The sequence below is a fragment of the Penicillium arizonense genome (genome assembly GCF_001773325.1).
Source record: "Penicillium arizonense strain CBS 141311 chromosome Unknown PENARI_contig030, whole genome shotgun sequence".
NCBI lineage: Eukaryota > Fungi > Ascomycota > Eurotiomycetes > Eurotiales > Aspergillaceae > Penicillium > Penicillium arizonense.
The window spans coordinates 165,469-192,463 of NW_019173307.1; the positions used below are offsets into that span (position 1 = coordinate 165,469).

General features: G+C 48.9%; 12 protein-coding genes across 12 annotated transcripts; 5 read left to right on the forward strand and 7 right to left on the reverse strand.

The window, feature by feature from the left end:
* Positions 1 to 726: 726 nt before the first annotated feature.
* Positions 727 to 1,394, forward strand: PENARI_c030G03977 (putative NADH-ubiquinone oxidoreductase 178 kDa subunit; the record flags this gene model as incomplete). Its single annotated transcript, XM_022636378.1, has 3 exons — positions 727 to 831; positions 938 to 1,182; positions 1,247 to 1,394. 3 exons carry the CDS (start codon positions 727 to 729, stop codon positions 1,392 to 1,394), a joined length of 498 nt encoding a protein of 165 aa, XP_022483751.1.
* Positions 1,395 to 1,601: 207 nt separating this feature from the next.
* On the reverse strand, positions 1,602 to 2,962 carry PENARI_c030G10230 (protein-histidine N-methyltransferase; the record flags this gene model as incomplete). Its single annotated transcript, XM_022636422.1, has 3 exons — positions 1,602 to 2,237; positions 2,312 to 2,605; positions 2,813 to 2,962. 3 exons carry the CDS (start codon positions 2,960 to 2,962, stop codon positions 1,602 to 1,604), a joined length of 1,080 nt encoding a protein of 359 aa, XP_022483717.1.
* Positions 2,963 to 3,439: 477 nt separating this feature from the next.
* On the reverse strand, positions 3,440 to 4,806 carry PENARI_c030G04638 (cystathionine gamma-lyase CYS3; the record flags this gene model as incomplete). The annotated part of the gene is made up of 4 exons (XM_022636385.1): positions 3,440 to 4,015; positions 4,072 to 4,516; positions 4,566 to 4,651; positions 4,702 to 4,806. The coding sequence occupies 4 exons, from the start codon at positions 4,804 to 4,806 to the stop codon at positions 3,440 to 3,442; spliced, it is 1,212 nt and encodes a 403-aa protein (XP_022483765.1).
* Positions 4,807 to 5,415: 609 nt separating this feature from the next.
* On the reverse strand, positions 5,416 to 6,282 carry PENARI_c030G09353 (DNA-directed RNA polymerase III subunit RPC25; the record flags this gene model as incomplete). Its single annotated transcript, XM_022636416.1, has 7 exons — positions 5,416 to 5,460; positions 5,509 to 5,686; positions 5,736 to 5,799; positions 5,849 to 5,935; positions 5,982 to 6,078; positions 6,127 to 6,225; positions 6,271 to 6,282. 7 exons carry the CDS (start codon positions 6,280 to 6,282, stop codon positions 5,416 to 5,418), a joined length of 582 nt encoding a protein of 193 aa, XP_022483783.1.
* Positions 6,283 to 6,496: 214 nt separating this feature from the next.
* Positions 6,497 to 8,382, forward strand: PENARI_c030G10360 (CCCH zinc finger protein; the record flags this gene model as incomplete). Its single annotated transcript, XM_022636425.1, has 2 exons — positions 6,497 to 8,218; positions 8,278 to 8,382. 2 exons carry the CDS (start codon positions 6,497 to 6,499, stop codon positions 8,380 to 8,382), a joined length of 1,827 nt encoding a protein of 608 aa, XP_022483721.1.
* A 674-nt stretch (positions 8,383 to 9,056) lies between these two features.
* Positions 9,057 to 9,755, forward strand: PENARI_c030G04936 (GPI anchored serine-threonine rich family protein; the record flags this gene model as incomplete). Its single annotated transcript, XM_022636386.1, has 1 exon — positions 9,057 to 9,755. The coding sequence occupies one exon, from the start codon at positions 9,057 to 9,059 to the stop codon at positions 9,753 to 9,755; it is 699 nt and encodes a 232-aa protein (XP_022483718.1).
* Positions 9,756 to 11,563: 1,808 nt separating this feature from the next.
* PENARI_c030G06446 (uncharacterized protein) lies at positions 11,564 to 12,756 on the forward strand (the record flags this gene model as incomplete). Its single annotated transcript, XM_022636397.1, has 3 exons — positions 11,564 to 11,818; positions 11,888 to 12,186; positions 12,270 to 12,756. The coding sequence occupies 3 exons, from the start codon at positions 11,564 to 11,566 to the stop codon at positions 12,754 to 12,756; spliced, it is 1,041 nt and encodes a 346-aa protein (XP_022483773.1).
* A 3,376-nt stretch (positions 12,757 to 16,132) lies between these two features.
* On the reverse strand, positions 16,133 to 17,364 carry PENARI_c030G02596 (uncharacterized protein; the record flags this gene model as incomplete). The annotated part of the gene is made up of 2 exons (XM_022636367.1): positions 16,133 to 17,150; positions 17,207 to 17,364. 2 exons carry the CDS (start codon positions 17,362 to 17,364, stop codon positions 16,133 to 16,135), a joined length of 1,176 nt encoding a protein of 391 aa, XP_022483749.1.
* Positions 17,365 to 18,129: 765 nt separating this feature from the next.
* On the reverse strand, positions 18,130 to 19,155 carry PENARI_c030G06388 (uncharacterized protein; the record flags this gene model as incomplete). Its single annotated transcript, XM_022636396.1, has 3 exons — positions 18,130 to 18,135; positions 18,318 to 18,749; positions 18,811 to 19,155. 3 exons carry the CDS (start codon positions 19,153 to 19,155, stop codon positions 18,130 to 18,132), a joined length of 783 nt encoding a protein of 260 aa, XP_022483792.1.
* Positions 19,156 to 20,153: 998 nt separating this feature from the next.
* Positions 20,154 to 20,609, reverse strand: PENARI_c030G01128 (uncharacterized protein; the record flags this gene model as incomplete). Its single annotated transcript, XM_022636354.1, has 1 exon — positions 20,154 to 20,609. One exon carries the CDS (start codon positions 20,607 to 20,609, stop codon positions 20,154 to 20,156), a length of 456 nt encoding a protein of 151 aa, XP_022483724.1.
* A 3,102-nt stretch (positions 20,610 to 23,711) lies between these two features.
* Positions 23,712 to 24,639, reverse strand: PENARI_c030G05758 (dienelactone hydrolase family protein; the record flags this gene model as incomplete). The annotated part of the gene is made up of 5 exons (XM_022636394.1): positions 23,712 to 23,717; positions 23,786 to 23,972; positions 24,028 to 24,089; positions 24,157 to 24,488; positions 24,546 to 24,639. The coding sequence occupies 5 exons, from the start codon at positions 24,637 to 24,639 to the stop codon at positions 23,712 to 23,714; spliced, it is 681 nt and encodes a 226-aa protein (XP_022483706.1).
* A 508-nt stretch (positions 24,640 to 25,147) lies between these two features.
* On the forward strand, positions 25,148 to 26,961 carry PENARI_c030G05585 (uncharacterized protein; the record flags this gene model as incomplete). The annotated part of the gene is made up of 5 exons (XM_022636392.1): positions 25,148 to 25,180; positions 25,233 to 25,327; positions 25,390 to 25,452; positions 25,525 to 25,639; positions 26,296 to 26,961. The coding sequence occupies 5 exons, from the start codon at positions 25,148 to 25,150 to the stop codon at positions 26,959 to 26,961; spliced, it is 972 nt and encodes a 323-aa protein (XP_022483769.1).
* Positions 26,962 to 26,995: the final 34 nt, after the last annotated feature.

The following is a 26,995-nucleotide window of genomic DNA, read 5'->3' on the forward strand; positions in this document are numbered from 1 at the left end:
ATAATCAGAATATCCTAAACGCACCAAGATTCCATTCTGAACCGAAGCGAGAACCAGTTGGGGTGCGCCATGACATTGGGCATCAAGTGGGTTCGGGCTAAGATTCAGTAAGGCATGTGGGGATGAGCGAATATCTTTGGACATGTTCATTCGGGATATGATCATTCGAGATATGATTTGCATGAGTTAGCGATACATCCCTGTATGTCGCCTGATTAGTATACATTGGGATGAAGATGAGGCATTCTCCAGTAGATCAATTGACAACACAGCACATTACCAGATGAGGTTTCGAGCAGTTAGTCCATCCGGTTTCTATGCATATCTAGGCAATATTATTCTCTCACGCCGGCTTGCCAAGCCCGACTGCAGTTGGATTCTGAATTATTTTTGATCAGTCGGCCTCTGAACAGGGGGAGACACAGCATGCGAATATGAGACTTGGGATTTGGGATGTGGGATGTGGGATTTGATCAAGGATCCCACACCAGGCAAGATTTGATGAGTATACTATCCGACAAAGAAGAAAATAACAGACATATCATATCTCACAACAAAGATCTCCAACACAGCGAGACAAAGGGACGAAGTATGAAACTCGTTCACATCCTGGTTCGCCCTAACCCCAAACGGTAAGTCACGTGCCATCGACTTTCGCTTTCCACCTCGCCCTATCATCGTTCCCCGAAGGGTCATCGACCACCACCAATTGTCCTCCTCCACAACATGTTCGCTGCCAGACGATCTGCCACCTCGACGCGGCAACTGCTGCGCACCCAGCGCCGCTGGGGCTCGCACGCCGCCCACGAGCCTGTGAACGAAGGCGTCGGCGTAAGCTCCCCCACCGACCGCGACCAGACTCGAACCTGGAGAGCGAGAGAGCAAAGCCTCAATTGCCACAGACACAAGAGCTAACAATTGCATTCACACTCTACAGCGCAGCTTCTACATTACCGTTGGTTCCCTCGCCTCCGCTTACCTCCTCTACCGCGTTAGCCAGTCCAACCAGGACTCCGGCGCCCCGTCCTGGATCTCCGGCCTCATTAGCAAGTGGACGCCCTCGCAGGAGACTTTCGAGCAGCGCAATGCTATTCACACTGCTATTATGGAGAAGGCTGCTGAGGACCGCCACTTGCTTCAGAGTCAGGGTCCCCGTGAGGCTTATGAGTTGAAGCAGCCTGAGTACGTGACTGGTGGTTTTGTTGTTGATTTCCGGGGCTGTTGCTGACTTTTTTCTCCTTTGTAGTATGATGAACACCGGCTCACCGTACAACCTTGCCGCCGGTTCGCGGGTCGACCTCAGCCACGTTGTTGCTCACTACGAGCGCAAGAACCAGGAGATTGATGAGGCTCGGGCTGTGCGGATGAAGGATGGCAAGTCTCTCTATGATTAGAGGGGAGATTTTCCTCTGTTTTTTGTTTGGTTGTCTGCTCTAGACATGTGTGGAGGGAAAAACATGTACATATACGTTGGGACTTGACGTTCAATCCAGCATTTGATAATTGGATTTTCTTTTGTTTGAACTACACACCTATGAACTGGATACACACTTGAAGGTGATGTAACTTGGGTATTTGATTTTATCAACGAGTTCCACTCCTCATGGCGCAGTAGACGGCACAACCTCAAGAACCACCCTACCAACCCCCTCAGAATGAACATCCAACTTCTGCTGAACATCCAACTCACTCCCACAAACATTACCCAGCACAGCAAGGAACTCGTCCACACCACCGCCAACACCGAAATAAACCTTCTTCGCCGCAACAAGAGCCCGGCTCCTAGTCGACGCAGTATTCGACCGACGCAGCAGCGCCAAAAGAGTCTCCGAAAACGCCGTCAACGAAGCTGGTGAGTAGATAGTCTCACTAGCAAGAACCAACGTCTTGCGAGCAGCATCACCAGACGAAAACACCAAATCAACAAACTCAGCAGACCAAGCACCAGAGACAAAATCCACCGAGATGCCACGGTTCGCAAGATCAGTCTTGAATTCTTCGATAAGTTCCGGCGTGATATCTAGCTCTTCTTCCTGGTCGGGTGCAGTAGATGTGCTCGAAACAGCCGTTTGAGGGCGGCTATTTTGCCATGTCAGGAGGAGGTTAGGTAGTGTGACGAGGCGCAGAACGTCGGAGTTGTAGTCTGCAAAAGTGAAGTGTGTTTTTCCTGTGTTTCCAGTACCATTGAGAGTGCGGGCAAATAGAGTCAATGATGGGACTGCTGTGCCTGCGCCAAGCTGTTTTTCATACACATGATAAGTCAGTAGTCTGCACTTGGGAGTTTCGGGGGAAAAAGGACGTGGCAACAAACTTCGATGATGTGAGTATCTTGCATTCCATCAGAGAAACCATTGAGAATATCCTCATCCAGTGAAAGCTTAGCCAGATCCAGCGCGCATTCCCACGTCTTGAACCCGCCTTCATAGAAATTGGGCTTGATGTCGCCTTTTTCTATGCCGGCAATTAGCTCTTCATTGTCGTGGCCGGCGCTGTCTTCGGCCATGAGCTGGGTGCGGATATCGAAGATCTCTCGGCGGGCAATTACCACGGGTGTATCGCCGATTTTGAGTTTGTTGTATGAGATTTGAGAGGGTAGAATTGAGAGCTACAGTCATTGTTAGCATTTGGGTATTTCAGGAAGTTTTATGCATCTCAATGGTGTCAAGATAACTTTTTGGAGGGGCATATCGGCATATCCTGTGGACCCATATGAGGGTTGGAATAGAATATACATGTTGACTCAACTCCTTGGGAAATGCAAAGGAACATGTAATGCATGGCCAGAGGATAGCTATATGGATTGTCCACTTACCCATTCGTTCATATCATGTTTACTCGCTCTCACCAGCTCCGGAAGAGAGTTGCCGACATGCTGCTGAGAGGGGACAGCGCAGACATCATTATTGATCTCTGAATCCTCGATGTCGATGTCATCTCCTGAGAATCCAAAGCTGAAGGCCATGTTGTCTCAGTGCAATGTTATCTCTGTACCAGAGACAGTAGTGGGTAGAGGTTTGTCCTGGTTGTCGTGAACGGTGTTGAGGCTCAAGATAGCAGAGCAACAAGACACTGCATTAGTCTTATATAAGCTCTGAATTTAAGCAAATGATCAACGAGGATTTGGATGTATCAACGACGTCGTGATTCGATCTCCATAACCTCCATACAAAAAATTGCAGTGGGCGATGTGATGACTAAGCTCGACTGCCCGCATCAATTTCATGGATTCTGGCGTGAAGACTAAACATATCGTAATTTTTTTTTTTTTTATGTATAGCCTGTCTAATTTCGGGCTTTCGGCTACAATATCTCAAGAAAATAGGCAGTCATAACGCAAAAGGAAATGTATTCTCATAATTCATATCGAAGTAACCAGCAGCAATGCAATCTACATGCAAGTCTAGATTATTTTGAAAGCAAGCCAAAGATTCAAAGCAGATTAAGAGCTGCCATTCTTCTCTGCAGCAGCAACAGCCAGATCCAAAGCCTGCAACACATCAGCGTGCAAGTCAATGGAGTCCTCAATACCACAGCTCATGCGAACAAGGTCATCAAAGACACCGGCAGTCTCACGCTGGTCCCTGGGAATACCAGCGTGGGTCATTGCAGCAGGAACCTCACACAAACTCTCAACACCTCCCAGACTCTCGGCGAGGGTGAAGACCTTAGTGTACTGGCAGAAAAGGTGCGCGGCCTTCTCGCCGCCCTTGATGCGGAAGCTGAGCATGCCACCGCCCATACCATCGCGATGTTGCTTAACAGCGATCTTGCGCTGCGGGTGAGAGTCAATGCCGGGGTAGTTGACGGAGATGACATGGGGAGAGGCTTCAAGCGCCTTTGCGACCACTGTGGCGTTCTTGGTGGCCTCGCGGGCGCGCAGGTGCAGGGTCTTCAGACCGCGGTGGGCGAGCCAGCAGTCGAATGGTGAGGGGACGGCGCCGATGGCGTTCTGGAGGAAGCCGAGGCGCTCCTTCAAGCTCTCTGAGCTGAATGCGGCTACGCCCATGCATACATCCTGGATTTGGGTTAGATTTGATACGATAGTGAACGAGGTCGTGCGGGCAAACATACCGAGTGGCCGTTAATGTACTTGGTCACGGAGTGAACAACAATGTCGGCACCGTGGTCGAGGGGATTCTGGACATAGGGGCTCATAAAGGTGTTATCGACAACAACGAGAATACCACGTTGGTGGGCAATATCGGCAATAAATCTGATATCGACCAAGCCAAGGGTGGGGTTGGAGGGAGTTTCGATCCAAATGAGCTTCGTTTCGCGGCGGATCAATTGCTCGACCTCCTGCTCAACGCAAGGCGAGAAAGAGACATCGACACCGTGCGCGGCGGCAACCTTGGTGAAGTAACGGTGAGTGCCACCGTACACATCAGAAACGGAGACAATGTGCGATCCAGCGGCCAGAGACTGGAGAACGACCGCAGTAGTGGCGGAGCCTGAGGAGAATGCAAGAGCATATTTAGCGTGCTCGAGGGCAGCAATGGCTTCCTCGAAGTTGTCACTGTTGCGGCATTAGTCGGTGTGCTGAACCTCGGGACTTGGAAACTTACCGGTTGGGGTTAGAGCTGCGAGTGTACTCGTAGGCACCAACGGGGTTTCCGACACTAGTCTGAGCATAGGTGGTCGACAGAGAGATCTGGGGCTTGTCAGTACGCCTTCTTTGTGAGGCTCTATCGACGGACTTACCGGGGCAATGACAGCGCCAGTCGAGGGGTCGTGAGGCGCACCAGCGTGCACAGCTAGAGTGCCGAACTGGCGACCGACAGAGTGTCCATTTTCCGTAGAGCCCATTGTGTAAGTGAGTGCAATTGAGAGGAAACCAAGAGTGGCGGTAATAGACTCTTTTTGTAGTAACCTCCGTCCTAATTTAGACTCCGGATGCGTTGATTGCTAATCAAGGGCGAGGATGACGAGATTCGGGAGATTCGGGAAGAAAGAATGATTTGTCCCTGAAAATTTAACAGGAAAAACTCCTACAATGAAAACACGGATTCTCTTACTTGAAGGCGAGATCGATCGCGCTACTGCGACTGGGCAGCGCTGACTCGGAGCTCCACCGGTCGCCGCTATTTTGTCGGAGAACGGCGGAATACGCCGATCCGTCGGAGTATCGGAGTATCACAGTTGACCTCCATGTTTATGTTTAATAAGTTATAGTTATTCTCTCTCGGGTCTTTCATTTAGGATTTATTACTCTTGTTATATTACTTTATACCTTGCACTTTACTATTTGCTGGTTTTACTGCTTACTACATTCCACTATTTCCGCATTTGTCTATATTGCAAGTACACTGAATACACTAAACTTCACTGGCATTATGGGTATCTGATCTGACTAAAGAAATTGTATGGGCGTTCGGTGCCACGATAGACACAGTCTGAGTGTAGCAAACTACACATCTACCACCAGGTGATAGGTCCAGTTCCACCCATTTGCATCGAGCCCTAGAAGTGGTCAGCAAAGCAACGGACATGCATGAAAGGAAAACCAACAAGAATGGAATATGGAGGCCGTCTCTCTGTAGGAGTTTCATCGCCAAGGTCTGGCGCGTTGGGGACCTGATCGTGCCACTCTTCTGATTCAATACGGAACCGGACGACTTCTCCCACATCGAAGAAGAATTCTGTTCCGTCTTCGTTCTCCCAAATCCAGACTTGCTCTGCATAGTCACTATTAGAATGTTAGTGTATTGCAATTCCACAGTGGAGGAGCTGCTCACAATCGGGACTTTTCCATAAGCATCTGTGGTGGAATGAGGATATCGTTGAAGAATTCCAGGCCGACTGTCGATATATTAGTCGTGTAGTTGGAGTGTGAATGCTTGAAACATACTCTTAATACCGTGCTCTGTGCCACTTGCAATCTTTCCTAGCATGATCTCGCCCTTAAAGGGTCGGAAAACGATCATCCGGAATTTGACTGGACTGGTTAGTGATGATCTTGAGATCGAACAAATATGTCTTACCATTCACGTTAACCAGACCAGTCCCATGGCCGATTAGACCATCAGAAGACTCCAATAGGTCATAGAAGCTGATGCAGAGGCCGATTTTTTGGATTACCTAGGTCAATGTGAGAGGATGCCAGCACCCGAGAATAGAATCGCATACCTTGTTGGCATATTTCTCATTAATGTTGTCTTCAATAGCCACAGCACTGAATTTAGAAAAGTCCTCGGGTGATATCTGGATCAAGTCCGAGATGGTAGTCTGCCGCCGTTAGCCACCGATTTAATACATGTGCGCGAGACTCACTAGGATGAACATGACGAATACACCAGGAACAAAGGACCAAAGCTGGATATTCAGGTGAAGATCTTCCTTGAATCGACGTTGTACTCCGAGCAAAAAGCTTTTGACATTCAGTGGGGAACCACGTGACCGCCTTGAAAAGCTTCCATCGCAACTTCTCTCGACTTTTTATTTCCACGCGCATTCTCAGATTGCGCTGGGACCTCTGGAAGGTCTTCAGGCTTTCATCATGAGTTCTCAGGGGTTTTCATTTCCGCCCCCTCCGCCGCCACCACCAGCAGCAGCCCAGTCTGCTTATCCGGCCCAGGGACAGCACGGGCATGGACAGCAACATGGTCAGAACTGGGGACGAGGCGGTCATCGAGGCCGGGGACGAGGACAAGGACAAGGGAATCGAGGCCGTGCAGGGCATTATCAGGAAGGAGGACGGCCACCATATCCTAATACCGGCTACAACTATTCATCCAACTATGCCTATCCAGCTCCGTCCGTCCCTGCATCACCATACATGCCTCCCCCGCCATATCCTGGGCAATCGCAAGGCTTTCAAAATCCTCAAAATCAACCAGCATACCCATCCCAATTTCCGCAGACACCAGGAACCTACCAGCAACTACCATACAACACGCCGAACATACCTCAGCCCTATCCCCCGACTCCAACATATATGACCGGTCTTCCGACGCCTTCTCACGGCGCTCCGGCCAACCCAGCAATGATGGGATCTTTGCCCTGGAACCCCGAATTACCAGGCCCCGCGGGATATATACCAGGTCAACCACAGGCACGAGGCCCACGCCCTCCCCATGCACACAACGGACACAACGGACCCAAACCGAAACAAGCCCATAAGCGTGATCACTCATCTGCGTTCAGCAAACACTCCGCACCTCGAACCCCCGCAGCGCCCGCCGTGCCAAGTTTCGGAAACCCTCTTCCATCGAAGCCACCGCCAGCGGCAGACGCGAATGGAAATAATCGCAAGCAGAAGAAGAGGAAGCGGAAGCACAACCAGCTGGGGCTGACCCCCAAGACTGAGGACCACGAATCCAGCGAGGATGACGAGGATGCGGATGAAGAATCCAAGCTAGCACCAGGCGACTCAGACGCTGCGCCCCTTCAATTTTCCTACAGAGGTCAAACAGCTACGCTACAAACGCCATCGGAGATCGCTGCTTGGATCGCAGAACGAAAGAAGAAGTTCCCGACCAAGGCCCGGGTTGAGGAAAAGCAAAAGGTAGCGGACGAGGCAAAGGCGACCCGTGAAGCTGCCCGTCAGCAAAAGCACAATGAACAGCAGGCGAAGCGAAATGCTGATCGCAAGCAAGGCGATAATAACACAGAATCGCCTAATAAGGCGGATAATCAGCGTAGGGCTGACAAGATCCAGCGCAACCTGGATCGGGAGCAGAAGCGGATCGCCAAAGCAATCGCCGAGGCTGAGGCGGCTCGTGTTCGGTTTGAAGCGCTCCAAAAGGAGGCCCTGAGTTTGAGTTCGGCAGCTCAGGGTTCAGCCGACGTCAAAGCGGAGCCGCATGATTTGCCTCCAATTTCGAAAGAGCCTCCAATTCCAGAGCCTCCATCGGGGCCCCACGCGACGGAGGCGGATGCGGAACACTCAGCACCAATCATCAAAATTGAGAATCTCCCAGATGGCGACGATATAGACATGTCCGGCAGTGACTGGACCTCCTCGAGCGGTTCAGGAGCTGATTCGGATTCCGAATCCGACAGCGACTCGGCGCCAGAGCAGGTCAGCTCACGTCGCACTGGCCCAGAGAGAGTCGCCCCGCCGCCCCGGGAAGGAAAGAAGACCACCTGCCGCTACTTTGCGCGCACCGGCCAGTGTAACCGCGGCGACCAATGCAAATTCCTTCATGAGACACCTGAACGAGGCCCGAAACCCAAGGCTGAAAAGAAGGAGAAAGGACGCAAGGGACTATACCAAGCCGTGAGTATTTCCTTTTTCTATTTTTGGTTTTGATAGAAATTATTCTAACCTAAAATTAGCTACTGGACCGACAAAAACAAGACGAAGACCACCGAGCTATGGAAGTGATCTCCTGGCTTGGACAGAACAATATGCTTGCGCCTCCCGATACCCTAAAGCAATGAATATACGCAAGGACTAATCCCGAGAAGTCGGGGGTTTGGTCTGATTTGGAACTTGCCTAAATAGCCGAACATGAGTCGCGTGGCCCCTGCAGGTCAATTACAGCCCAGAGACCAGAGCAGGTGTTCTTCGCCCCCAACCCTAGATTTTCTGTCTTTTCGTATCTGTCCAATCATAAAGGTGGCAGCCTTCAGCTAATTTTAGCGGTATCTCGGACCAGTCCTTCCCAATCTTGGGGCGTTTTTAGCGCGAAGTAAAGAGGAATTGTAGCCGAAGTAGGCCGGTAGTGGAGAGGAAGTCCGTCGGTGCACCAGTCAGCAGAGGGGATTCCCTGCCAAGCGAGGAAACCAAAGCCGTTAATGGCCACAGACATGCAAGCTCGTGGATCTCCGCCACGAGAGTTGGGGTGACAACCAATCGCTGTACCTTGCATTTGACGCTATTTGTTTTCTTGTCTCTTTCGGGTATTGGAAAGTCTCTTAGTCTCCTGCTAACAAACCATGGACTCGCTCTTATAACACTAACCTCCGCTTGCGCCTCATTTTCGGCACTGTCTTCCATTTGCCTCTTAAACTTCGCCTTCCCTTCCTTTTAAGGCTCTGATTTCTGCTTCTTCACTCTTTTACCCTTTTATCTGCACATAAACCTTTCCGTCTTTACATAGCATCCCATCACCATGCGTTTCTTCACTTCCTTCGCCGTCGCCGCTCTGGCCGCCATTGCCTCTGCTTCCAGCAAGGACAACTCCTTCAACATTCCCACCAATGGCTACACCTTCAAGGTCGGCGAATCCACCACTCTGACCTGGACTCCCTCCACCACCGGCACCGTCACTCTGCGCCTGCAGTGGGGAGCCGTGACCACCGCCAACTCCGGTACTGTCATCGCCTCCAACATCGCCAACGACGGCAGCTACACCTGGGATGTGCCCTCCAACCTGGCCGCCCAGCCCGACTACACTATCGAGATTATCTCCGACGACAACGTCAACGACTACAACTTCCTGCCCCGCTTCACTGTCGAGGGCTCGACCGTCTCCGTCTCTTCCGCCACCGCCAGCAAGACTTCCAGCACCTCGTCTGAGTCTACCAGCTCCGCCACCCCTACCACCACCTCGGACTCCTCCAGCTCCGCCTCCACCAGCTCCCAGACTACCATGGCCACCTCCAGCTCGGCTGCCAGCACCTCCGCTAGCACCTCCGCTAGCACCACCGACAGCTCCAGCTCCAGCACTGCCTCCTCCACCAGCGCCAGCTCCAGCGCCGCCAGCTCCTCGGCCACCCAGTCCGCCGTGCCCACCACCAACGCTGGCGTCGCTAACCGCGTCTCTGGTGGCCTCCTGGCCGTCGTCGCTGGTGCCATCGCCATGCTGTAAATTGATCCCATGTCAGACCATGTTCATGTCCATGTCTCGGCACATTGCCATTTCCATTGCCATTTATTGATAATATTTTCTTTTCTTGGACGCTGTACCTGAAACAGCTCTCCCCTTTTGCCTTGGCTGTCATTGGCATATTGTACAAAATACCATCCCGATAACTGGTCGGGCTTTCGGTTATTGTGATTATTAGTTTTTCTTTTTTATGTTTTATGCTTAGGCTAAGCGTGTCCATTATATAATTTTTTGGAATATCCCTCGAATCTACGCATGCGTTATTTCCGACCCCTTTCCCATCACTTGGATGTGTACTTTGTACTTTACGTCCCGTGTTTGAAGCCCTTTTGACGTCCTTGAATTTAACTGCCGAGGACTAAGCGTAATTTTCCCCTCTGATCGTCAAGCGAGACTGGTGGGACTCGGAGATAATCATTGGGATCGTCCTGTCCACTTTTTCTGTCGCTTGTACAGTAGGGTGCTCGGCTATCCGGGGCTTCCGCTGATGTCCAGTTGGATGCATTGTTGTCCTTACATTATGTGTGTGTGATGTCCACTGTAATAAGGGGTCCAATAGCCTCTTACCAGTAAGGGGCCAATCTTTCTTGGGTTCAAGTTCTTGTAAATGATGATCAGCCGGGTGTGGAGTTCAACGGCTTAGGGTCATCTCCTTTTTATCTTACAGTAGGGCAGTTGTGGGTTTGTGGATTTTAGTGTATTTGGATTTTATTCTATCTTGTTTATCCTATGGATGTCGAGTCAATTCCCGAGACAAGTAACCATGTAATGAGCATGCAGACTCACCTGCGCCTACACTAGCAAGTAGTTAACACTTGTCTTATTCATGTCTTGCTAAGACCCCGTGACTCTAAACCCATGACTTCCCCTAACTCCATAAAATCCCAATACACACCTCCCAACAATGTTTCAGGCATATCATTGCAATTCAGACCACCACCCATGCATCTTCAGGGTTTTCAGGGTTCAATTCATAAGAAATACGAGTCCGAGTCTAGGCACCCACGCTACTCACCCCCCTAACATCCAACCCCAGTAACATACATATCTACACCGCACAAACGCAACACGAACATACGGTACATGTAGAAACCCAACAAACAGGAACAGAACAAAACCAACCAATATATGACCTCACACCAAAAATATCCCCGAACCCCATAAAACCCCAATCCCACTCCCAATCCCACGCAAGGGCCAAATCGACGATCGGAGTTCGCTCGTGTCGGGAGCAAGGGCGCCCTGGCACCCTGCAGCACACTATACCATACACCAAGATCAACCCCATCATTGAATCACCGAATTATCGAATCAAAAGCATTGAATGACACCAGGTCTCTCTGATGCATCGCCCAAGGGCTCTCTCATGTATCTCAACCCTTGACAAAGCACCAAAGCACCAGAAAAATATGACTGCCTACATGTACATGTGAGATATGCGGAAACCGGGTCCTTCTTTGCGAAAGCTGAATGGCTCCATGCCTCACTTGCCAGTGATGACAGCTCTATTCATAATTCATAATGATCGACGTTTTCTTGGCTGCAGCGGCGCCGGGCTTCCGAGTTCATGGTGACAATTCCATTGCAGGGATTTTTTCTACGTACTGTACATTTCTCCTACTCTACATGGTCAGTGGGGGTATTTGGGGATGTATAAAGAGGCCGGGGAATCCCACCCAGATCTAGATGATCTTGATCTTGAGCAGTGGATTTTCATTGTGTCGATCTGATTGAAGAAGCTACAGGTATAGATCTTCTTTATACATATTGTACTGTCAACAATCTCCACCATGCCATCCACCGGCTTCTTCGTCGCGTCAGCTGCGGCCCTCGCTGCCTTCGCTGGCCTGGCCAATGCCCAAACCAATATCACAGACAATGCCTGTGCCTCCTCGTCCGAGTATAGGAAGTGCAACTCAGACGTCTCGAGCAAATGGAGTTCCTGCATCCGCGGTTGCAATGGTGATGGCAATTGTATCGTGGACTGTGGTTGTACTTCTCATCAGAAGTATATCAATTGTATGGCTGAGACATGCTGGAACCAGGTATGTACACACCTCTTCCCACCTACGCTCGTACGGAAAGACTCCCATGCTAATCCCTCTCCCATTCAGGTCTACTCCTGTGAATACCAACTCTTCATCCAACAATACTTCGCCATCTGCCCCAGCGCCTCGGAGCCAATCCCCTTCTGGCCAGCCCCGGAAAACGCACCGAACCGCTGTTCCTGCGATCTGGGCAAGGTACTGCAGACGACGCTGTCCTCGCGCAACGATCAGGTCCAGTGTATGAGGAACGTCACCGACAGGATCCGTTCTGACGTGACAAATCTGTCGAATCTGAGTAACGGACTTGATATTGCAGGTCAGGCATCGGACTGTGCTTGTTGTGGTGCTAGTGCTAGTATCTCTGCGTATGTCAACACCCCCCAACCGAACCCAAGCATCCAACCCTAATCTCCGCCCATTTATTCATTCAAAACTAACACTCCAACAGCGCCTACGAGATCTGCCCAGACACAAAACCAACCCTAGCAGGCGCAGACCTCTGGCCAATTTTCTTCCCAGCAGACCAACCAAACCTCTACACCTCCCTCCCAAACTGGAACTGGGCCTGGCCATCGTGCGACTCAAAACTGGATGACGCATCCTGCCGAGACCTCGGCTTCAAAGACGCAGACAAGTTCTACAAGCCAGGCGATTTCCCAAACAATGGTACCTCCACGCTGCGTAATGTTGGCGGGACTGTTACCGCGCCGCCTAGTGGGACTGTTCTTACGTGGTCCCAGTCTAGTACTACTTACACTGTTACTGCTACTGGGTATGATCAGAAGGCTGTTGCTAGTCAGAGTGAGTATCGGGCTACGGCTACGGAGACGGGGGATGCTTTTGCTACGCAGACTGATACTAATGGTGCCGGGGGTTTGAGGCCTTTTGGGGTTTTGGGGGTTTCTATGGTGTTGGCTTTGGGGTTTGTTTTGTAATTGGGGCTTGATTTGATTTTGGGATGGGATGGATTGGATTGGACTGGATTTGATAGGACGGGTTGTGCTTGGGTGGGTGGTGACTTGATGTTTTATTGATATACACATGTTTATGTTTACGACTATGTTCCTGAGGTGGTATGATGTGGCTGCTTTGCATATTATCACGAATCAACTTGAATATAACTCTGGATAATACTAGTTATGATCAATGTGAGGGATATACTTAACTTTTTTTGCGTTTAATACACCACAACGCTAGGTGACGGGTAATTGGGTGATGAATACCGCTAGTTTCGACGCCATTTTAAGGGAATAGTTATGCGGACATAACGCATTCCCCGTTAGGGAAAATGAGTGATTGTATTACACCACTTACAACATGCCCCAATATAGAAGTTAAGCCTAAGTACGAGCGCAATCATTTGAGTGACTCTACAGTAAGACCGGCCATCCCCTCCGATCCGCAGCCCCGGTAGACAATAGATGTTTTCCCCCCAGGAGAGGACCGGTGAAATTTTGGAAAAGCGCTTAAAAGTGACTGACAATTAACTGATAGACCTAACCTCGGGATATAGTGCAATACAATCACCTAAGCTCTATATGCTGGACACGCATTGTGGTGGTCGGATGACTACTCTCCGCCGCTTTCGTCGCCGTTGATTCTCCCTCGAACGACAGCCCGATTTCGCGGTCTCAGTTGCCAACGTTGTTCGGTAATAGGTGATGAATTCAGCGACCTACCACCAGTGGAATCATTAGAGTCATAGAAGTCGGAGTCGCCCTTGTTCTGACTCTCACGGTGCATGACAATGTCTTTCTTCTCCGTAGCATCCGGTCTGCAAACGGAAATCAATACGAGTCATCTGCGCCTCTTGCTTCACACAATGACGGCTCTAAGTGCTTGTCGCGCCTGAATCATCACCCAGTCTGGGTCGCTTTTCTCATGCATTGGTTCGTCGCACGTAGAATTCAGTCATAGTCTCAGATGAACACTGCTGGAGTCTGGCCTATGCTGGAACATCCGAATTCCCTTTATTCTTCTCTTGATAAAACAGAAAGCTTGTAATTCGCTGAACCGTATTAGTCGGTTTTCGAAATACATATTCTTGCATAGTTCCGTGTTGCTTTCATTTTTGGGATAGATCTTAAGTGAGACCAGTCCAGATTATAATCTTGCCATTTACTGCCAATCAAAAAGGACTGAACTTTATAAAGTTAGCGTAGCTTAGTCCAATTTTTTTAGCGCTCGTTCTAGAGCTCGTTCATTACATATTAATACATCCTTATATCACATTTAGCCATTAGTGGAAGCTCTATATCATGATACTTTTTGTCCCATGTCGGCTTTGCCACGTCGCGCAACTTCCATGGTCTAGAATCATTTCAACTAGCATCGTATACTTCTCGTTTCCGGTTTTGCTATTGGTGGATGACCCGGGTTGACTTTGAATTTTCTAGTTTTGTGGTCGGGAGGAGGTCTGCGTGTACTATGCTTAATTCATCCATAACACTGAGCAATAGCCATATGGGGCGGAAGTCAAAGATGGATGAACCATTACAGCTGATGAACGCATCATATTGGCGTAGCCTGCTCTGCTACTCATGTCAGTATATAAACCTGGTTCAAGAAACGTATGGCTTGATTATTTCATTTGTGCACAATGTACCATACGAACTGTCAATTCGACAATTTGCGAACATGAAGTTAATTCCGCTTCTGATCTCCGTGCTACCAGGACTAGCACAACACGTGAACCAAGCTGTCCTTGGTGATCCAAATTCCGACGTCAGCAATTGCAATGCAAATCAGATTTGGTCAATGACAGTCACGAAGGATTGCAATTGCATGAGCGGCAAAACTAATTGTACAACTTTGGGATACCAATGTCCAAATCCCGACAGAAAGGTCTATGCAAAAAGCGGTCTAAATACTCCACACGCTCTTTGGCCATGCTATCTTGACGATAATGCCTCATGCAATTCCTGCTATATCTGGTTCCAAAACCTATGTTCATGCATACAGAAGTTGCTATACTCCCAGAGCACCAACTGCAAGAACAATACTGCTCTCAAAGCAAACAACCTAGTTTGGATGCTGCTTGAAAACCAGCGCCTGATTACCACAACGCAGCCCGTGTCCGGGATTGAAAGACTGCAAGATATCGACCTTCATGCGGATGAGGGCTGGCGTTTTGCGCAGGGACACTACAATAGGAGTACACAAGCACTGGCTATGAACTCAATGGCGTCAAGGACTGAAGAGCAGATCCACATCCATGTGTGCGATGTTAAAAATCGAACATGTTATCCGAGTGGCAGAACTCGTGAGATACTGTCATGCCTCTATCATGATGATTATACGACATTGAAACCGGTACCCTTAATGCTTGGCGATACGAAATGCAAGGTGGCAGATAAAAAAGGCGACCTTATTGACATAGCAGAGGACATCAAATCGGAGATACGGAAGAAAGAGTGCAAAATCTATACTGGAGCCGGGATCATAACGGACCTCAATAATTATACCTGGGCGTGCGTGACTGATAGCACGATGGCTGCTGAATACATATTCTGTAACTAGCACAGAGAATGACTGGCGGAATGAACCTCCCATCTTATCAAATATACTCCAACTTCAGCGAATAATGTACTCTGTATGTGTCCTTTCCTTTGATACTCCTCCTTCCGGTTACAATTCTGTGATAATATTTGTGCTACGCAACTCTGGTCTGTGTTAGAACAAACATAAGCCACGTATCTGCAGCTATCCACCGTTCCAACACTATAAGAGTCCCGGACACACTCACTTCTATCTTGTAAGCCATTCCGCGAGTCAACTTTCCTATGGGCTTCGTGGGTCAGTTATGCAGCACCGAAGAATTTTGCTTTGGGTGCAACTATCTGGCAGAAGCTTGATCATTGCTTTTGAGCCCGCTGGAAAGCCGGAGGATGTATGGGAAAAGAGAACTGAGCTGCTTGAAAAAAATGAGAAAGGTTAATGGAATCCCTTACGCAGCAGAAACTGGAAGACATGAAGAAAAGGGTCCTGGCGTGGGAGCCCGATGAGTAGGCTCCACCAAACATTCTATAGATATTTACAGTATCTTATGTTGAAGTGAAGAGATGTTGCAGCGTATCTATTTCTGTTTCGTTTCTACGGATAGAACTAGAAAGTAAAGACCACAAGGGCGGATAGATGTAAGAATGATCTCCATCGCAGACTGCGTTGCAGTCTAGAAACGACCAAGCAAACCCGAAAAACGCCACCAGACACCACAGGTATTAATACCAGACGCTGAATCATAGCCTATCAAAGAGACATAGGCTTGCACAAGGAAGTGAGGAGTGCTAGTCCACAAATGCAAACAAAAAATCACCACGTCGGTACAACCCTCTTCAAAAACTTCATAAACTTAAAGAACCCGACGGCATACTCGACATTCCCAAGCGGGTCAACAACTCTCTCAGGGAAAGCAATACCAGCCCCAAACAAACCCGGAACATCCGCCCCACCAGTCTGATGGAACCGGCCATTCCCATGATCAAACTCAATAGCAAGCGGCATCCCATCCTTCGCCAACTGCGGCAACGGATCACGAGTATACCCCACAGCCTGAACAATATAATCACAACCAGGCAAATGACGGCGATACATATCCCCTTCAGCTTCACGCCCGCCCGCACAATCGACCTTGGTAACGACTTTGCCGGCAGGCGAGGTCGCAAGCTTATCATCTTCGAGTTGGGTGCGCGCGAACTCAGCTGCCATCCCCTTTAACCCCGTGTTATCGCGGAGGATCCAGCCGTCTTTGTATTCCGCGTAGCGGAGCGGGTGGCGGGTGAACCATTTCACGCGGAGGTTTGGGTGGGATGTATTGTGGAGGTTGATTAAGTTTAGGAGGGCCAGGATTGCGCTGTGAGAGGCGCCGACGACGGCTGTTGTGAGGGGGATATCCTGGCGGAGGGTTTTGGCCAGGGCGCTTGGTTTCAGTACCAGGTCTAGGTCCAGACGCTGGAGGGATGGGTCTTGGATTGGGAGGGGCACTGTTGTTGGGTGGGAGCCTGTGCAGAGGATTAGGCGGGCTGTTTCGATATGTAGTTCGGTTGGTGAGTCTTGTTGTGTTATGCGGATTGTCCAGGTTGGGCTGCCGGATCCTTCGCTTAGGTTTGCTGCTGAGACGAAGCCGCGGCAGGCGTATACTTCGTCCATTTTCTTGAGGCCGTCTGTTAGGCCGCGGACCATGTCGGCTGCGTAGTGGAGATGGCAGGTCTTGTCTTGGTCTAGCTTTGCTAGGGCTGAGAAGGCATTTGGTAGGCTGGTGTTCTCGATTGCCTTTTGGAAGGGCTGGGTTGCGGTTGCGTAGGCTTGGAATAGAGACACCTTGGTGTTGCTGGAGGTTGGCTTGTTAGTACCCTTTGCGGTGTGTCCTGGTAGTCTGATACCAACCTAGGGACTTCGCGATAGTTCTTATTGACTCTGCCGCCTTCGAAGTATGGGTCGATCCATGCTATCGTGCCTAGTTGGCGTTCCAGCAGGTTTCCGACAACAGCGACGCCGGCCGGACCAGCTCCCACGACCACCGCGGCGCATTTTCGAGATGTCATATTGAGGGATGAGAGATCAGAGATTGAATATCAGAAAGAGAAAAGAAAGTCAAGCTTGTAGCGAGTGAAATGGGTAAACAACGTTCATTCGATCTAAATAGAATAATGGATCGCCGATTGAAATGGATCGCCGACTCAATCGGCGATGAGGGGGAAGGGGTGAACAGCCAAGAACGGTGAACGGCCCTTCCGCAAAGAATGCGTCAGGCTTCTCGGTCATCATCAGCGGTGCAGATAACGCAACCAGCATCCAGTCGGGTCGTCGCTAAGACGGGAATGACCATTCTCGTTGTCCAGTCCAAGGTCCCCAATAAACAATGACCCCATAGCATTGCGCAGCTCGGGACGGTCTGCCCAAGTGTACTGTTAGTTACTCCGTCATTGTAGTCGCAAGCTTATTATCGGCCACTGTGCTTAACCGGCCGAGAGCCATAGTCGAGGGAACTCTAGGCCCCACTGCTCTTGTCGGGCTGTCGGATGCGTCGTTCCATGTGCCGTCCCAGGTGCGACTCGAAGAAGCGGTGATGAATAATACATCATGGGATGTGCGTGAGGGTTAGTATAAGTGGCATGGCGACTGACATGACATCTAGAGGAGAATAAGAGGAAACAAGAAAGAAAGCATCTCGAGGGCGCTATTTGATCTTATACTGCGACTGTTTGGTGATCGGGTGGCCTTGGCGAAATTGCGTGCTCAATATTGGCCTCAAGAACAAGGCCACAATATAGCAACTTCATGTTGACCTAACTATAACCTCAACTTGACTATGACTATCAGTTAATATCTTCTTTGTTGGATATTCAATCGTCTGTATAAGCATCATGTGCATCATCTCTACAGCTCAAACAGCCCAAAAAACCCTCACACAAGCCCTTTCAACATGATTAGACCAACCCGGAAACCTCGCTCTAGCCCAAAGAGCAATAGAATCCCCAACCTCCAACTCACGCACCCCACGTCCCTGAAGCGTAAGCCTCCCCCGTCCCAGATTCATCTCAATCTCATCAGCCTCTGCCGACTCAGGCTGAATCCCATCCCGATAATCCCAAACAATCTCAACATGCTGCATCTCCCCAACATGAGCACCATTAACCTGCAGCTTATTGCCGCGTGGAAGAAGCAGCGCATCAGCCTCCGTATAGTGTTTCCGCTCCTGCCCACGCTCGTTGTCGAGGATTTCTTGCTCTTCGCCATTGATATACATCTTACGCTCGTGCGCGCCGTGGATGACTTCCGTGTCGAACCATGTCCATGAGAATTCGTACATGTTCTCGTGGCGTCGGCCACGGCCTTGGTCGTGTGATGAGAGCTTGAAGATTATCTTGCGGCAGGGGTGGGCGCCGCGGTGGGGGAGGGGTTTTGATGGTGTGTCTTTTTCTAGGCTCTGGGTGGGCGGCCTTGTTAGTATGAGTTCATTTGACTTGTTGGGGGAGGTGGAGACATACATTTCGATCATAGCAGAGCGGTACCGTCTTTAAGAGTACTTGGTCACAGTCTTTCTGGATAATCCTTTTCCCTTGCATCTTGTGCTCCACCGAGGCCCAGTACTCGGCTGCGTCGACGATCATGTCGATTAACTCCTCCGGGAGGCCGTTTGCGAGCTTCCATTGCAGTAGATATCGGACTTTGAGAACGTCCCATAAACTTGGGTAGAAGATCTCAGGTTCTGGCTCTGGTAGATCTTCGTCCGAGGCCTCTTCAGGGTCGGAGTTGTTGGTCACGTTGTTTGGAGATTCTAGAGGTATGTGGTTGCGACCCAGTCGTCCGCGGCGAAGGCCAAAAGGTAACATGATAGTTTTTCGGGTTCTGTGGACAGGCTCTGCTATGATATCAAGCTTTGGTGACACCTGGACAAGGCGGTATGTTGGACTTGAAGTAGTTGTTGTTCAGGCTACAACTCCACTACAAAGCCCGGAGTCCCGGAGTACTGTAGATACACCGCTTAGATACGGCCTGGTAGCCTGGAAGACTTCTTTTGCTCTGTACCACCTGACTCAGGTCTGGTTGGATCTTTCATGTGTGGGATATGGTGGTGTGAGTAACTAGGTTTCTCTTCTCCTCGCATACATGTGAAGATGAAGAGAATTGAAAGTAAAGTGGCTCCGTTGGAAATGTGGAGTAGCTGGGAATTACTGTTGTTACCCGTACTCAAATATGATAAGTTGAAATGATGAAGAGGAGTTGAGCTACATTGTTGATATGACGTCAGGTTCTGAATTGCCCCATCAAACGTGACCTGGTAGTAAGAATATGCACCTATGTAGCCGTGTCACGGGTCCACCCCCTTCCCAAAGGTGGTTTCCTCTGCCCACTTCTTGGCTTTCCCTGTCCGCTTTAGTGCTCAGTCCTTGCCGCTTTTTTTCTCCCTGAGTACAACTGAGCACGTCCCTGAGTATTACATAATCATCAAACTCGCTCACTGGGTAACGTTAGAGCTTTGCGGTCAGCTAAACCGACATGTTTGAGAGCGGATATTAACGCGGGAATCACTTTGGCGAGAAGTCACTATTTTAAGAATCTGATTCTATATCCCGGTCCTCAATTCAATCTGCTGCAATTCTGAGGAGGGGTGGCTGTTCTCCAAACCCTATACTCGTATGTACTTGGTTTGGCAGTGACAGGGATTCTATAGGCAGGTTGCAAAAAAGACAAAAAAATTCTGTAGATGATCGCCAGTGTACTGCCATTTTAGTGTCGTGCAACCAGGGAAAGTAAAAATGTGTATAATAGATGTAGCGAGAATAATGCCTGAATCCCGCTCTCATAGCATTCTTCCCCCGCGAGTCGTCTAGAACCAGCTTTCAAAGTCAAAGAAGTCATCTATACCTCCTATATCCATTCCTTCAATATGGAACGCCCCCGCCAGCAGTTCCCCGTTCACACTTGAGTGATAGGCGTTGCCGATGTCAAGCCCGGACGAAGACCCAGTGGAATTATCCTGTTGAAAGCCCGAGGGCTGAGTCTCCCAAACTTTGTCAGTATGTTCCTCGACAGTCTCATTGGGAATGTGCGAAGATTGAATGCCTTCCATGCCAATCTGAGCCCGATTGTCGACACACGGATTCGTTGACTGGCGACGTTGGCGTCCAAGAATGTCGCTATCTGCGATTCGTGTCTTGCCTTGGATTGCAGCCCAGTCGGCGGTTTGCTTTACCGTAGCGAATGGCGTCTTTCCCTGGTGGAGATTCTGCTGCTCGTCACTTGAGAGGCCTGGTACATGAGCACTCCCATCCAATCGCTTCATCGCGCCGACGATCAACGGAAGACAATTGGAGCTTCGTGGGTGAGGATTGGGCCTCACTGCGAAAGTACTCTCTGCTAGAGAGGTAGTGTATGAATTGTCAAGCTGAGGATCGTTTTCAATTCCTTCATTGAACAACACATCCGGTACCTCGGAATCAAAATTAAGTAGCCTATCGCGGATCCTTTGAAAATCTCTCGGTAGAGTTGAGATCATGTTCTTGGAAGGTTAGCAGATAAGGCATAGATATAGACTGATATGGTTGGGGTTGTATCTCACCGCGAGCAAAACTCTGCACCGACTGGCAGGAAGGCTTTGCTTTGCTAGATGATTCAAGATCTTCCTCCCAGTGGCCAATCTCTTGAACAAAGACTTCGGTTCGTATGAGCCTCGAGAAGCAAGCATGATGTACAGGAGCGTTGTGATGGAACTGCACAGCATGCGCACAGCTGACCAGTTCCCTCCTTTCAGAAGCCCTCGTCTGCACATGTCTTCAAATAGCAAGATGATATTTTGTGCACTCTGGATGCACCTGGTAGCATGGGAGGACAGGTCCAGACCGGGACTAGACTTGGGCTCAGGTGTTTTGATTGCATGGCGTAGGGACGACCGATACAGATAGAGATGGACGTGAGCATATGATGTACAGAGCATATATTGGGATCTGGAAAACGTTAGTGATGAGTGGTGCTGTAAAGATACCCTTGGAAGGTCTTCTCTTCTACCTTAATAGTTTTGATTCCCTGTACCATGTGCCTAGTCTATACCCGCGGGGTATGCTCTTCGCCCATTCTATGAGTTCTTCTTCGATTTCGCATATAATGTCAATATTGGCACCGTAGGCCATCGAATCATCCAACGGGACAGTGTTCACGCTTCTGAAAGGATAAATGTGCCTGGTCACCTTATCCCGAATTATGTGAAGTCGGTAAGATGCATTTGCGCCAGAAATATAGCAGATCTCATCTTTTGGCTGCATCGATATTTCTCCTTTCGCGATGAAGACGTCGTTTACCTCCCTTGGAAGCTCTTGATCTATCTCGTCGTCATTCAAAAGCCTGGGCAGTCCGCAGCAAGAGGTGACATCATTGACAAGCTGCCATAATGCCCAAAATATTCTCTTGCTAATTTCTTGGGAGATTAAATCCTGGTTGGCCTTGAGAGATCGATGGAGGCCCATTCGAAGAGCAATCGATAGGGAGGTACTGAGGTATGTATAGCAGGTCGAAGTTCGGTTTGTTGTGAGAAGGAAGAGATTCAAGAAAAATACAGCTTGAAGTGAAATAAGATCTTGACAATTCGCGACATTCTGCAGTTGTCTGCTTATGGAAAAGTATTTCGACCTGTATAGATGTGAGTGGCGGGTAAACTCCATATTTATTCGCACTTTGGATGCAAAATACCCTTGTGAAGCCATATTCTCACCACGTTCATTCCCCCGATCCGGTTCAACGAACAAGCAGCCATAGGCGATTACTGCATAAAGCAGTGGGAGAAACATCACCTCTCTTCTGCCATATTCCAATTTCTCGAGGGCGTAGATCAAATTAAAGGAAATGTCGAAGCTTGGTCGATGTATGACATGCGACAAAATTTGCGCATCCAAAGCTGTGTCCACCAATTTTCTTGCCAATTCCTTGTTGGGCAAAGAAACTTCATCGGACAATTGGCTGTTGAGCTCAAAGAATCCTGGCGAAGATATATTTGGAGGGGATTGGTGACGTGTTATGTCACAACCAGGCCAGTCGTCTACCTTTGCCTTAAGGTCTTGAATGAAAGTTCGATCTGAAGAATGACCCTGGAACTCGATTTCGTCTTGCTCGATATTGTGGTATACCGTTCCACACCTTTCAAGCTTTGAAGAAGTGGCGTTGTTATCTGATATAGAGACGCTGGTTTCACCGAAACTCCCATTGTGCGTCGTGATGGGCACTGTTACTTTGGGGGTAGAGACCGCTGAGGATGTTGCCGGCGCCAATGGCCTCAATGATTCCAATTCCTTCAATCTGTTCTCGAGAAAAGCCAACCGACTGGAAGAGGCCATGTGTTTCTTTTGTCTTCTAGTAGGCTTCGAGTAAAGGCAATCTTACCAGATCAGTTTCGAACTTCATTTTTGCCATGAAGAGAGCTCCCATACCGTGGAACGATGATGTGCATTGGCCGCATGGATTTCCTCTGTCACATTTTATTTTGCGCTGCCGACAAGATTCACATGATCTTTCTTTTCGGTCGGTATCGCCTCCTGTGGTCTGGGCTGCAGAGGTCGCGGCTTGAGGGCCGATCACTGAGAACCGGGGATAAAGAGGTTGACTTCCCTTTCGGATCCGGTCGCCAGTGGAATCACCGGAAAACGCTTTTTTTGTAGGCCATTCAGCCGCCATAACCGAGATTTGCTTGTCGACTGGAGTGATGATACTTTTGGCTGAGGAGAAAGAAGAAGATTGACGGTGAGTGCTTGTTTCCGCTAAGTCCGAGAAGCTGTCGGGAAGGGGAGGGCGATCCATAAAGATCCCATATAAACCCCACAAAAAGCATCAAACTGTCTCCAGCAAGTGATCAAAGATTTGGTTCCTAGAAATCGCCTTTGGTTTAGCTATATCCTTCCAAAATGTGTTATTGTTTTCATGATTCTTGTAATCCTTAGAATAGGACCCAAAGCAATGACCTCCCTTTCCATAGATTAACACTAGACGTGGCATCAACTTGGAAGTTTATGGTGATTTCCTGGTTCTGGATTACAATAGTAAGTGCAGTATGTATATATCTTGAACAACTAGTTATTGAATGAACTATTCTGCGCGGAAAAAGAAGCACCTCGGTAGATGCTTGGGATATTATTATAAGCATTCTCTTGATCAGCCTTGTTTTCCATTGTGAATCTAAGTTGACTACAAAAAAGAAAAGTCGAAAGAGCAAAATCCTCCACAAGTTCCAAAAGTCTAAATGCAAGCCTTTTGTATCATCTGGTTGATAGACAGATATCCACTTCGTTCAATCATCTCAGTCCTATCTTGAAGAACCTATCAACAGAAATCGAACTCGATTGACGCGTGTATTGAAGACAGGGTATCTCATAACCAGTGATTGAAAAAGGTAGCGACTTGCTTATATCTGTAAATTGTTAGAAAGGAGTATAGCCTATCATTTGCTACTACTCACCCTCTGTTGAATTCTCGAACATTCTCCTCGCTTTCCAGGTTTGCTCGTGCGCCCATCCATCCGTGGAACATCGTACCATATAGCTCAAATTCGGAGTGGGGAGGCAGGGCTTCCTCATACGGTTTTAAAATGTCTGCAGGCTCATCGGGAGAAACCAGGCAAATGTGCGGGATGGTCATCCCTTTGGCGTCTGCTACGTCGAGAAATCTAGGAGCAAGTCAGCGATAGGTAGATTTAAACACAACAATACCATGGCACGTACGCAGGATGGGATTGACCAGAGGCAACAAACGGGGTCTGACCAGTGGAAGCCAATGCAGCAAGCTAGGTAGTAGATGCCTGAGTTAATACACTCGTCCATCTCGCGGTAGTATTAAGGGAAGACTTATACCTTTCCACCCCAGCATAGTCCGAAAACGGCCCAGTTTTCAATGCTGGTATAGAGGTTCTTGGCTTCCTCCGTGACTGAGAGGAGGGTGGCCAGATTCTTTTCAGGACTTGCCTTCTCTGCAAAGAATCCCATCATTTTGCTCTTTTTTTCGGGAGTGTCCATTCCTATCCACTCTAAGTTCGCTCCTTCTCCATTGAAAAAGTCAGGGATAATAACCAGACAGTCCAGTTCCTTTGCAAGAAGCGCAGCTCCTTGCTTGGTCTGTTGATAGAGTCCAAATATGTCATAAACAAGCACCACGCCTCGCTTGGCATTCCGATCACCAAAAACGTCTAAATTCGAATGATTAGTCAACAGTTTCGGTTATGCTAGAAAGAACGTGTACTTACAGAGATTGATTCCTGCCACTTGATCAATTTGATCTTCAGATAGAACGGCTGGCTCTCCCTTCGGAGGAATATTACAGCATGCTTGGCTTGCCATTGCGTCGCACAAAGATCAGGATTGGGGGATATCGACAGAAAAGAAAACGCGGTATGTTAGCGATTGTCTTTTTTTTTTGAGCTGCTGGGCCATACTATAGGTATAAATACCCCCCAGGCGCCGTCGATTTTGGGTAGTTGGAGTATGCCGGAGATAAGGGAAAAGTCCGTCTTGATCCTGATTGGTGTGAAAGTTCCGATGAAAGTTCCGACATCTAGGTTAGCCTCGGATTTCTAGAAATCTTTACCTGTTCCAGAATGGCGCTAACCCCAACATCGCGACTTCCCGGCCCCGAAGTCCCGAACTATGTGATTTTTTGAGTGTGTCCGCTGCCAGGAATAAAATGCGTAGCAGTCGCTATAAAGGTGATTGAAAACCAGTTTAATCCAATTCATCTCACCATTTCGTGGTTTTCCACGTCTAAATATTTTCCCATTTTTTGTGGTTGTTCTCTATTGATTAGATACATTCGGCTTCGACCACGCCGTCACCATCCTGCCTTATCATAATGGCAGAGGGAGATGAGGAAAAGGTAGAAAATGTGAGAGATTTGCCCCCACTGAAGGGAAGCTCTGTGCTAACAGATTACCCAGGTGCCCAGTGTCGCAAAGCGAGAAAAACACCCTATCACAGACCTGGATCAAGGGATCGTGGGCTGGGAAGATCAACAAGACCCTATGAACCCGAAGTAAGTGGATGAAGATGCTTCTTTGACCCATGATCTCATTGCTAATGTTATCGCTTCACCAGAAATTACCCTGTCACTCGGAAATGGTTTCTTCTTGCGCTCGTCAGCATGATCACTTTGATCAGGTGGGTACAATTTGAATTCTCTTGATATTGAGAGAATGCAGAGACCTGATGAGTCCATTTTTATTACCTCAGTCCGTTTGCCTCCTCCGTTTTTGCGCCGGCTGTTGCAGATGCGGATCGAACTTTCCACAACACATCGTCTATTCTGAGCTCCCTTGCAGTGACTTCCTATTTGTTTGGCTACAGTGTAAGCAAAACCTTGGATCTCAACCTATTATATGGTGGCCTGACAAAACATGCAGTTTGGCCCATTGTTTCTGTCGCCGTTAAGCGAAATGTATGGACGGAGAATAATTCTCAACATTTCAACGTCCTTCTTCGTCCTATTCCAGATTGGATGTGCACTTGCACCCAACCTCTCCGCGTTGATAGTCTTTAGGGTTCTTACTGGAATAGGAGGCTCGGCATGCTTAACTATCGGGGGCGGCGTTGTATCAGACTTATTTGAGCCAGAACAACGTGGTATGGCAATGTCTATATTCAGCGCTGGGCCTCTGTTTGGGCCCGTCCTTGGGCCTATTTGTGGCGGATTTATTGCACAGAGAGCTGGATGGAGATGGGTTAGTAAGAACACTTCAGCTCAATCTACATACGAATTTTAACTCACCAACGCGAAATAGGTTTTCTGGGTTCTTGTAATCGCAGGTGGCTCATTTATTCTCTTCGTTTTGATATTTAACCGCGAGACGAATCCGGTTATTATCATACGTCATAAGACGGTGCTCCTGCGAAAGGACTTGGGACGTTCAGACCTTCGCAGCTACTACGAGAAAAAGCGCGACACTGGGAGTCGAAAATCCAAAGGGATCGAATTTTTGCATGGGTCTAACGACTCCATTTCAGCTTTTGGTTCTGTCTCCCATAGTGTCGATCATTGCGCTCTATATCGCGACAGTCTATGGTTGCCTCTATCTTCTTTTAACAACTATCACAACCGCCTTCAAAGATACCTATAACTGGAGCATCCAGATTAGTGGACTGGCCTACCTTGGCCTTGGGGTTGGGTTCCTGGCTGGACAACTCGTTTTCGGCTTACTGAGTGATAGAGCCATCGTTCGACTCAAAGCCCACAACAAAGGTGTGGTTGAGCCGGAAATGCGGCTACCACTTTGCATTTTCTTCGCCTGCTCCGTTCCAGTGTCATTCTTCTGGTATGGCTGGTCAATACAGACAAAAACGCACTGGATCGTGCCCATTGTCGGTCTCTTCCCCTTTGCCTTTGGCCTGGTTGGGCTTTTTGCGACATTGCAGACATATATCATTGACTCGTATCCGCGGTATGCGGCGTCGGGCATAGCAGCGATAACCGTCTCTCGGTCCCTTTTTGGCGCGCTATTGCCACTTGCGGGACCCACCATGTACCAGACACTTGGCTATGGCTGGGGAAATTCATTGCTTGGGTTTATAACACTAGCATTGCTAGGCATGCCGATTATTTTTAATCGCTTCGGGGGCTCGCTGAGGGAGAATTATGGATCCAGATTTAGCCATAATGTAGCTAGTGGCTGATGGCCTCATTGTTACCTTCGCGAGGGCGCTGCCT